The sequence below is a fragment of the Triticum dicoccoides genome, chromosome 7A (assembly GCF_002162155.2).
Source record: "Triticum dicoccoides isolate Atlit2015 ecotype Zavitan chromosome 7A, WEW_v2.0, whole genome shotgun sequence".
NCBI classification, from domain to species: Eukaryota; Viridiplantae; Streptophyta; class Magnoliopsida; order Poales; family Poaceae; genus Triticum; species Triticum dicoccoides.
Genome location: NC_041392.1, coordinates 568,450,059 through 568,460,977, shown reverse-complemented (window position 1 = coordinate 568,460,977; position 10,919 = coordinate 568,450,059). Strand labels below are relative to the sequence as shown.

The 10,919-nt window shown below is 45.3% G+C and overlaps 2 protein-coding genes across 3 annotated transcripts; both read right to left on the bottom strand.

Annotated features, from left to right (window-relative positions):
* Nucleotides 1-315: 315 nt before the first annotated feature.
* On the bottom strand, nt 316-1,743 carry LOC119334407 (B-box zinc finger protein 20-like). 2 transcript variants are annotated; one of them, XM_037606983.1, is made up of 4 exons: nt 1,390-1,743; nt 946-1,302; nt 686-861; nt 316-655 (listed from the first exon to the last, which is right to left on the bottom strand). In XM_037606983.1, exons 1-4 carry the CDS (start codon nt 1,585-1,587, stop codon nt 559-561), a joined length of 828 nt encoding a protein of 275 aa, XP_037462880.1. In that variant the 5' UTR covers nt 1,588-1,743; the 3' UTR covers nt 316-558. The 2 variants fall into 2 exon arrangements, with proteins under 2 accessions (XP_037462880.1, XP_037462879.1); XM_037606982.1 differs by having other exon boundaries at nt 316-861; nt 1,390-1,741.
* A 4,051-nt stretch (nt 1,744-5,794) lies between these two features.
* Nucleotides 5,795-10,912, bottom strand: LOC119330623 (protein FMP32, mitochondrial-like). Its single transcript, XM_037603741.1, has 7 exons — nt 10,737-10,912; nt 10,462-10,593; nt 10,316-10,375; nt 8,184-8,260; nt 8,039-8,095; nt 6,302-6,368; nt 5,795-6,220 (listed from the first exon to the last, which is right to left on the bottom strand). The coding sequence occupies exons 1-7, from the start codon at nt 10,896-10,898 to the stop codon at nt 6,101-6,103; spliced, it is 675 nt and encodes a 224-aa protein (XP_037459638.1). The 5' UTR covers nt 10,899-10,912; the 3' UTR covers nt 5,795-6,100.
* Between the last annotated feature and the right edge of the window lie 7 nt (nt 10,913-10,919).

The following is a 10,919-nucleotide window of genomic DNA, read 5'->3' as shown; positions in this document are numbered from 1 at the left end:
TTTCCGGCGATGTGCTTTTAGTGGGACGAGGCGCCTATAGTAACATCATAAATCCTAAGATGATATGTCAGCTCAATCTCTCGAAGATGCTTATAGGTTAACTTTTAAATTTTGATAGACAGTTCCCCTTTAACAGTGTAAAAAAATGTCTTATATTAAATTACAAATGGAGTATAGCAGAAGCGCAACATCTCGATGGGTCGCATACATTACTTTTTTCTCTGGAAAATACAGTCTCATACACATTACTTGCTTGGAGACACATTTGGTTTCCGTACGTGCAATTTAGTTTTCAGGTGTGATGGAGCCGAAGGAGATCACGATTCGTTCGCTACTTATTTATGATACGACAGCAACATCTCATTCTTACACATAAAACAGCGTACTAGAGTTCGGTACTACTTCAGTCACACCAAGCTACAACGAGCAATTTTTTTTATTTTATTTTTTGCGGGGAACGAGCAAAGATTACACTAGTGATGGATCGATCGAGCCACAGGTACGTAGCTCGCCCGGTTGCTGCGGCGGCGTGGGTGGTTTGCCGCCGCGCTAGCTGGCTCACAGGCACCAGAACGACGACGGCCGCGCCCGCTTGGCCGGCGGCGACGTGATCTCCGGCACGGCGAACACGTCGCTGTCGCTGTCGCTGTGGTACCACTCCCGCACGTGCCCCTGCTTGGCCTTCGCCGCCGCTGCAGGGGCCACCATAGCGGCCGGAAACTCCTCCAGGCCCCAGGCCGGCGCCGGCGTATGCGGCACGTGGGGCGCCCATGCGCCGCGCTTCCCTGGACGCTCGGCGGCGACCACGTCGAACAGGTCGGCGTCCAGGAACGGCACCTGCTCGTCGCGCCCCTTCTGCTTCTGCCAAGTGCAAAGGTCTGGGCGTTTAGTTTTTGGCCATGATGCGGTGGACGGAACCGGGTAAAGAGATGGTCGGCGACTTACGGCGACGAAGGCGGCGTCGTCGAAGAGGAGTTCGTCGACTTCAAAGCCGGGGCAGATGTTGGTGAGGTAGTCTGAGATGCTGCTTCCTCCACCTCCTCCTCCTCCTGATCCGGCGTGGCTGGCGTCATGAACTGCAGGGGCTTCCTCGGCGGCCGAGGCCGAGCAGTCCTCGTGCTCGTCGGAGCTCCCGTCCGGGGAGGGGATCTCCTTGTCCAAGGGGTCGGCGGAGAGCTTGGCCCCGACGAGGAGGAAGCGGCTGTGCTTGGCCGTGAGCTCGTTGGCGCTGTGGATGGGCTCGTCGCAGTCGGCGCACAGGATCGCCCGGTCCTCCACGCAGAACACGAGCCCCCTCCGCTCCTGCAAACAATCCCGCAAACAAAGACCGTCAGCTCAGCTCAGCTCAGCTCAGTGTCGTAGCATCGGACGGACATGAAGCGCACGCACCTTGCAGACGTCGCAGAGCGGCGCGGCGGCGTCGTTGGCGGCCGGGGAGGGCTGGAGGAGGGTGAGGCGGCGGTGCTTGCCGGCGAGCTTGTTGGCGCGGTGGACGCGGCGGTTGCAGGGGGAGCAGAGCGCGGCCTCGTCGGCGCAGCAGAGCACGGCGGCCGGCTCGAGGCCGCACACGTCGCACTGCACGCGCATGGCGATCGGCTTTCTCGGAAGCAAGTCAAACAAAGGAGGAGGAGAGAAAGCTTTGCGGCTGGATGCGAGGAAGGAGGTGGAGGGAAATAATGCGAGGAGAAGAGAACAGAGGAGCAAGCAAGCAATGGAGAGTGAGGAGCATGTGGGAGGGCGATGGGGCTATTTTATATACGCCATGACAGGGAGACGAGAGAGATCTTTCACGCCGAGTTTTTATTCTGCTGCCGCATTGGGTTTGTTCAAAAGATTGGGGGGTGGGGTGGGGCATGGAACTCCAAAATATCCTTAACAAAACCAAAAATATCTAGCGGTGCTCTGTACTTCAGGGTGAGGAAGTCAGTGCTGGCACTGTCCCTCCTCCCGAATGAGGGAGCCGGAGGTGGAGGTGGGGAGGTGGGCAGCCGTGTCAGCTGAAAATGTATCTTCCTTTTCTTCCTCTTTTGGCATAAGGTTCCAAATTTTACCGGACTTGTTGCTCCACAAGCCACTAATCTTGGTAATTTTTCTCACCCTTCCGATTTCCCCTGTGGTTTTGTGAGGCCACACTGTCACGAAGGGCGTCGACGGGTTTCGAAGCCCGCCTTTACAAGGTCTAGAGAGTTATCAAGGCCGGGTGGATACGACTACGAGGTGAGAAAGGTGACCGTTGGGTTATGTGGTTACCGAGTGACAATCATCGTGGTCGAGGGAGAAAGGAAGGCGGTGAGAGAATCAGGAAGAAAACTAAGCTCGGGTAGGGGAGGTGCCAATCGAGAAATTAAAATGGTAAGAGGGCATTTGACCTAAATCAAATGGCTCAATGATCCCTTTCGAGGAAATTTTAGGCCAAATTTTATATGAGTTGCTATGTTAAATTGGGCGTTCTCAAACCCATTAGGCATTTTCAAATCAACAAACAAGAAGCTAGAAGAAGATCATAAAAAAGGTACTAGGTTTTTTTTTCCAGATTACTACAACTCAGTGCCCTATACTATTTCAAGCTTAATTGATTTGCTTCTTTGCTTCCTTATTTCTTCTTCTTGGCGATCAAAGCAAAGTTGAGACAAAATGGGTCAAGATTTGGGATCTCAAGACTATGGCTCGTCATATGTGTATATCATATGTTGGCGGGAGGGTGAGAGGGTGCTTTGACGGATTAAAGGTGTCGATTAGACGCGTGGAGTGGATAGGCTGCTAACAAAATTATAAAAATTACTCATTTGCTTATAATTTACAGAACTAAAAGCTTCCAAGATAAAATTCAAGTGAAGCAGCGTATCTAAGAAAACAAAACACAAGCTATAAGCTAAGCAAGAATATAAGCTCGTAATGCGAAGACAGTGAAGAAACAGGTTGAGAAGACAATTCATTGATTTGTTCTAGAATTTTGAATATCCATTAGTACTAAACTTGAATTTTGCTTGCAGATGAACATAGTACTTGCATGCTCAATTATATTTTGCGGGAATATACCTCATATTGACATATCAAGTATTAATTGCTAGGTCTCAATGTCTAGGGTCATTTATCCAATAACCCACTAATTAGGCTGGAAAGTCAGGAAACGTGTTTAATTAAGCTTAAAATTCAAGAGATGTGTTCATGACTAGTGCTACAAGTAGTAGGTTACAACAACAACATAGCCTTTCAATCACAAACAAGTTGCAGTAAGCTAGAGTTGAAACGAAACAGTTCACGAAACCTAGTCATGGTTCTGGCACGTGGGTAGCTAACTTTTCATTTACCCCTGTCCATGGCTAGTTCTTTGATGATATTTCAGCCCTTCATGTCTCTCTTTACAAGTAGTACGGTTCATGAGAGGAAATAGAGCAAATTTCTAGCTTAGCGATCGACTGAGAGCATGGTTAATAGTATAGCCAGCTGCTGGCTATAAGCCAGTGCCATGTCATCTACAACACATCTTATAGCCAACATGTATAATAGTAGATCAAAAAAGTGTACTACTTTTTCATTATGTGGCCCACCTTTTATTCTCACAAAGTGCCTAGGAGCACGTGCTAGAGCTGGCTCTTCACGAAGAGCCCGCTTACCTTCTCTCTCCTCTTCTCTTTCCTTCAACTAAGCAAAAATATACTAGTTTATTCCATATAGCCTGCTGACTCATCTCTATTATACTTGCTCTGGTAGTAACGTCTTCCAGTGCGTACTCAAGAGAACTACTATAGTCATTAATCCGCATTGCATAATAGCCAACCAACTGTACAACTAGCACTAGGCACATCAATTTAGTTGTCCCCAACAATGTAAGCTTAATATATTTGTTTTTGTTGCTTCCATCAAGCAGGGAGGGACCAGCTTGATCTGGCTTTGATCAACTGGCTAATCTCTTCCTAGAATCTCAAGCCAGGTGCGCGCACCTTTGTGCCCACCCGGATAATGCCATTGAGCGAACAAATCTTAATGAACTCAACTAATAATGAGTTAGAGAGAAAGGCGCACAAGTTGAAATAGTCTCAAGGCGTACAGCTCGACCGATGGCGGTCTTCAACAGACGGGCACGCTGGAGCGAGTCTCCAATAGATGACCTTGCTGGAGTAAGTCCCCGCTATGGGTATCGCTCCAACATGAGCATCTGTTGGTGACAATCCAGGTTGGCCTGCACCAAGCTCAGTCCCCGCGCATGCACATGCTGCATCTGATAGTTGTACCGAGACTCAAGAGTTCTATTAGAAAAAGAAAGAAAAATCTCGACTTGTCTGCCGAATTCACCTGCAGTATTGTCCTTTGGTCACATGGTGTGAGCCTAAAAAAATATCAAAATTCAAGATCAAGACCATTGATCCGAAAATCTCCGTGTGATCCCTAAGTAGAGCGACGACCCTCCTTACTTTGAGGTTTAATCCAGAGTAGTTCGCGGTCTCTTTCAGCTAAACCTTTCCCTCTTAATTAATAGCATATCGTCCTTGTGCACAACTTTTCTTCTCTCTTGCTTAAGTGATTAGCAACTCTCTGATGGTGCGATACTACTAACGCCTAGCCCATCCCAATCCAATAAAACTCCGGTGCACTGATCACGTGGCGCCACCGTACCGCGCTGCCACCTTTGAGCGAGCCTCGACGGGAGGGAGAGTGGGCACATGGGTGCGCGCGCCACAGGTGGGCGTCCCGACGAGAAGGACCACAGAGGATCCCAAACTACGGTTTAAGGTTGGCCGGGGACCAGCTTGGGTATGGGGCGGGGAGGGTCGGCGTCGGATTATTTATGGCCCGGCTTTTGAGCCCATCACAGGGATCGGCGAGCGAGTACGGAGCGCTGGTCCTTGGAGCTAGGATTTGGTGTTAGATCGATCGGGATGCCAGTGTACATAGACTAGAGACATTTTAGCATGGGTCTGGCCGTTGGACCAAGGGTACTTATGTACTATATATGCCCGCCGCACAGCTCAGCCATGCCGACGCCGCGATCGATCTCCTGTTGGTTTCTGGACTGCTTGAGATGGCTCTGGAATTTGCAGGAACCAAAGCAGGTAGTAGTACGAGCCTGATCAAGTTTCCAGACGATGCACATCGGGTGCAAGAAAAATCGTTTTAGCCGGGGAGAATTGCAAACGGATGTCTCAGAGAACAGAAGCAGGAGGCCATGGATGTGAGAAGCGGAATGTGTTTTCTTTTTGGCAGGCCCGAATTGATGGTTTTACTGAAGAAGATAGACGAGGAAATATCGTCTTCAGGACGGGCTTTCGGTTTCAACCGCAACTGTTCCGAGTGCCTGTCAAGGCCGGGAGTCACCAATCAGCTCACCTCACCTCGGCCCCGATGGTTCCATGTGCCTTTCAGCGCCCACGTGAACGCGGGTGCCAACTTGCGTGCGGTCTCGTCTCCTTTTGAGGTATGGATATGGTTCCCAGATTATGCTATTATGGGCAGCAGCACCGGCCCAGCACTCCCAAAGTCTAAACTAGCACTAGTCCTCTTTTTCCATGCACAGCCAGACAAAATTTGGGGAGTTGGGTTTTGAGTGCACGACATATTCGCAGTACATGCAGGAGCAATTACGATGCTACGAACACCAATTTTGGGTATCACGAAAACTTGGCCAAGCACCAGTTTTGAGATGGTAGACCACGACAAGCAGCCCTGTGTAGGGAATCGAGTTTATATGCCGCCAAGCATCCCTGTAACCAACAGCAGCTCAAACATGTGTTGGCGACAGCTAAAAGGAGAAGGAAACCAGCAGCGAAAGAAATACTCCTATCAGATAGGGAAATATCAAGTCTTCCTTCATTGCTAGGATTAGATGTCCACAGCGTGTTAATTGCAACACAACAGTGACTTCCGCGTCGGCAGAGACTGGGGAAGCATGCTAGTTAAGCGTCAATACCACAAAGCTCAAGCACAGGTAAAGAATCATTTCGGTTGTATATTCCTTCTGCAGGTCGATCTATCTTACAGATGTTACAGCATTCCCCTGACCAAGTTTTGCCCCCATTGAAAAAACTAGGAACAGAATCGGAACTATCCTCTTTGTGGCCTCCATGGATAAATGGGTAAACGAAAGAACATGTGTTCGGGTTCACATCACGATGCGGAGAACGGCGAGTCCAACGGCTGATATCGAAACGATGGTACCTATGCAGTATTTGATGACATCATACTTTGCTGCCTCCAGCTGGGCCTTCAGTGAATGAATTTCCTGCAGAAACAGAAGGATCCAGTTATGTCTATGATAAAGTGGTGATGCCAAAGGCCCACACATGCAGGCACTTTTGCTCACCTTGTCAAGCTTTGTGGTGAGATCTGTGGTTTCTTCATTCTGCTTGGCGAGCTCATCACGTATGCGCCTGGAGCAATCACGTTTTAATCATATAACACCGACAAAACAATCTTAATAATTGTGACAGAAACATGACAAAGACAGAGCAACCACTGGAATTGTCATGGAAGTAAATAAGTAATGCCCAGTGTAAGCACTAATAGATGAAACTACTTTGTTTCATTTTCAAAAGGTCAATGGGGGTCAAGGGGAAGAAGAATTAAGGTTCCCACTTGCTGATAGCCTGGCCTGTTCTACAAAAAAGTTCGTTCTCCGACTCCCATAACTCATTTATGCTTCAAAAATCAACTAGAATGTAATTAAAGTCTTTATATACCATTAATCATTTATGCTTTAAAAATCAACTAGAATGTAATTAAAGTCTTAATATACCATTAAGTATTAAAAAGTGGCACTGGAATTCTTAAGATTATAAATATAAACCTAGACACTTAATGGTGTATTAAGACAAGAGTTAATATGCTACTTGCATCCTGACCATCCAAGAATTTTGTCAAGAGAAATTATGAGCAGCCCGACCAAAAAGTAAAAGGTGAAAGTTCATACAACAAACCGAATTTAACCTTAAACACTCTAGGTTGGACCTAAAACTTGAACACTGACTGACAATGTTTTGTTACGCATAGAAGTGATCAATAATTGCATAGAATGATAGAACAGACAAGCAGTCCAAATTAAAGGGCACAAGGCCACAAACAGACTCAAAGACGATGGCCACGTATACATCAGACAATCTTAGAAGTGAGAAGTTTAACAATTCCTCAATTATTTATTCTTACATAAATTCAAATAAAGTATACTTTCTGATGCTTCAATAGTCAGCGAGAGCTGTTACATAGATGTGTCTTAGTCAGATAAGACAAACAAAACAATCTTAATTATTGTGGCGGAAATGTGATAAAGACAGACCAACACTGGAATTGTCATTTTTAAATAAGTAATGCCCAGTGTATAAACACTAATAGATGAAACTACTTTGTTTCATTTTCGAAAGGTCAATGGGGGCTAAGGGGGAGAAGAATTAAGGTTCCACTTGCTGCTAGCCTGCACTATTTGGAACTATTCTACAAAAAGTTCATTCTCCCATAACTCATTAATACTTCAGAAATCAACTATAAATGTACTTAAAAACTTAAAATGCCATTAAGGGTTAAAGGGTGGCAGTGGAATTCTCAAGATAGCAATATAAATCTAGACAGTCCGGTTAATCAATGTCATGACTCAACATGTGCAGTAAGATCAGCAAGGCAAGAGTTAATGATCATGTATGCTACATGCATCCTGACCATTGGAGAATTTTGCTAAGAGAAATTATGAGGAAACCGACCAAAAGTAAAAGGTGAAAGTTCAATACAGCAAACCGAATTTTATCTTAAACACTCTGTAGGTTGGTCCCAAAACTTAATAGTTAAGACACTGAATGGCAATGTCTTGTTACACACCGAAGTGATTAATAATTGCATAGAACAGATAAGCAGTCCAAATTAAAGGCCACGAGGCCAAAAGCTCAAAGATGCTGGACACAGACATCAGATGGTCTTAGAAGTGAGAAGTTTGACCATTCTTTGATTATTTATTCTAAACTATGATTTCTGATGCTTAAATAGTTAGCAAGACTGTTAGCCAATTGCAAGGATAGTGCGTGCAGCATATAAAAAAATAGATATGTAATTTTACCCTCTTTCAAGGTTCAGATCCAACCGCTGCCCTGCAGTGACCTTGTCAATCTCATACCTGTTTCACACAAAATAACCATTAGGTTGAGTATGCAATTTAAAATTTGTGGTATAAACAGCTCATGAATGCAGAAGTTCATACTCACTTCAGTTCACTCCTCATCTTATCAATGTCTCCACGGAGTTTTTCAGTCTCCCGCTGTAACAAAGAGAAATGGTTTTCCTGCATACAGAAACTTCCCACTCATGAGCTTATTTAGTAAAAAATAAGAACACAAGTTCTGACTAACATGGACAATTGTAAGTCACATGTTGTAGTAATTATTAAACATATTTTTGCTCCAACCAAACTCCATATAGAGAAATAAGTGCATGAGAAAGGTTCAACAAAACAGAAGTTACAAATGCCAATAGATTGAAAAAGGAGTTTATGACCTGCAATCAATGCAAATATGGCCCACACAGAATGTGTTGCATTGGCACCAGTGATCTTTAATTAGCCTTTTCGTCAAGTCTTTTTGGCATGTACACATGTTTCTACAATGCTGAGCATTTCCATTGCAAGCACCAGTGATCTTTAATTAGCCTTTTGGTCAAGTCTTTTTGGCATGTACACATGTTTCTACAATGCTGAGCATTTCCATTGCAAGCATTGTGCAAAGCAAAACAAAACTGAAAGTCAATAAGCCACACAGCAGTAACATCCAGACAGCACTTTTAGTTTATTCGCTGAATAAGCTATTTTTTTCTTCTTTCCTTTGAAATCTACTGATCAACATATCCAACACCGTCGAGTGAGCACGAAAACATCTCTAAGGAGTGACTTATTAGTAGAATGAGAGTTCATGAGTTCAGTGGAGAGTCTCAGTTCTGCCCCGCAACATTGGTTAATTAGCTGAACAAGAGTTCATTGCCATGGGAATATTAATCACTAATCATCATACTTTCAAGAATCAAGAACACTAAAGATTGGAAATAGTATACATTTGCGTACTAAATGGCAGAAATGCAGGTTGCTAAACTTTGGCTAAAGGATAAAGATCAAAATAATCCTTTCAAATCTACGGATCAACAAATCCAAAGCTGTGGGGTGAGTACGAAAATATTTCTAAAGAGTGACTTATTAGAGGAATGGAGAGTCTCAGTTCTGTCTCCGCAATATTGGTTAATTAGCTGAATGAGAGTTCATTGCCATGGAAATACTAATCACTAATCAGCATACATTTTCCAGAATCAAGAACACTACATATTAGAAATACTGTACATTTGAATACCAAATGGCAGAAATGCAAGTTAATAAACTTTGGCTAAAGAATAAAGATAAAACAATCCTTATATTGTGTTGAAGATTGTTTAGAGATTTGGTAGCATTTGCAGGTTCAAACAAAACTTTATCAGAAAAAACAAACATCAATGTGAACCAAATTATCCTTTAGGTGAAACAACAGGATAGAACATGTGAATACATGTGCTCCATGGTAAGAGCTAGAAAAACCTACTAATCTCACTTCTACAAGGTGAGATGTTAATGAAAAAACAAATTATGGCAGACTATGTAAGAGATAACATTAATTAAACAAGAAAAATAAAATGTACATGTGAAGGACACGAAACAAGCCAATACTGTCAGATTAGACGCTTCTACAACACGGGGAGTCCAAAACAGTAAAGTGCCAACAACAGTAACCTAATAGGTCTATTAAGATCAAATAGCACAGAATGATTGGGCATTGGAGCAAACGGTGACCCCAAACCCTAATTACTACCTCCGTTCGGAATTAACTGTCACTGAAATGAGTGTATCTAGACGGGTTTCAGTGTGTAGACTCACTCATTTCAGCGACAGTTAATTCCGAACGGAGGAAGTACATGCCAACTATTTGCACAAATCAATCGTTATAAGCCAAATGAGGGCTACTTCTTCCAATTACCAACATACAATCACGAAATGAAGTAATGCAGGATAACCCAGAGAGAACAATGCTAAGTAGAACTTGTACAAGCTAATGATGAAGTCCTAATTACATACGAACCAAGCTATTTGCACAAACAAAACGCTTATAAGCCAAATGGGGGCTACATCTTGAAGGTACCAACAGAAAATCACAAAATGGAGTAATGCAGAATAACCAAGTGAGAAACAATGGCAAGTAGAAACTGTAGAAGCTATATGATGAAGTTCAACAGAAGGGCAACAACAGCCATAAGAACAACAGCTTCTACAAACGTCAGTGGTCATCAAATTCACATCGAACAAACAGTTTGGTTCCAAGCATACCTGCGAGCTCTGCACTTGCGACTTGAACTTGGAGATATTGGCCTCCTGCAGCATCTCACTCTGCACACGGCAAATCAAAAGCAGGAAACAGATGAGTAAGCTGTCCATCCCCACCAGAAATACAGTCAGAAGGTGACTGGCGTTACCTTCTGCATCTCGGCCTTGGAGACGAAGGACTCGGAGATGCTCTCGAGGCTGTCGTTGAGGACCTCCGTGATGGCGGACGTGATGGCCTCCGCCTGCTTGGTCGGGACGCCCTGCGACTCCAGCTTCCTCACCTGCGAACCAACGCGATGACCCACGCGCGCACGCGATCTCAGCATTGCATTTCGTCGAGCACCTCCGGGGCGCCAATTCCCACAAACAGCGGCCATTCCGTAGGCGGATGGCAGTAGTAAGCGTGGCAGGTGAAGTAGGTTACCAGGGCGAGGGTGTCGACGAGGAAGGCGCGGCGGCCGTTGGTCTTGACGAGCTGCGAGATGCTGCGGGCGGCGGCGGGGCCGGCCCACCGCGTCGGCCACTGGTGGTGATGGTTGTGCAGGAGCAGGCCGCGCCTGCACGCCGCGGCGGCCGCTGCGGCCATCTCCTCCCCCCCGCGCGAGGC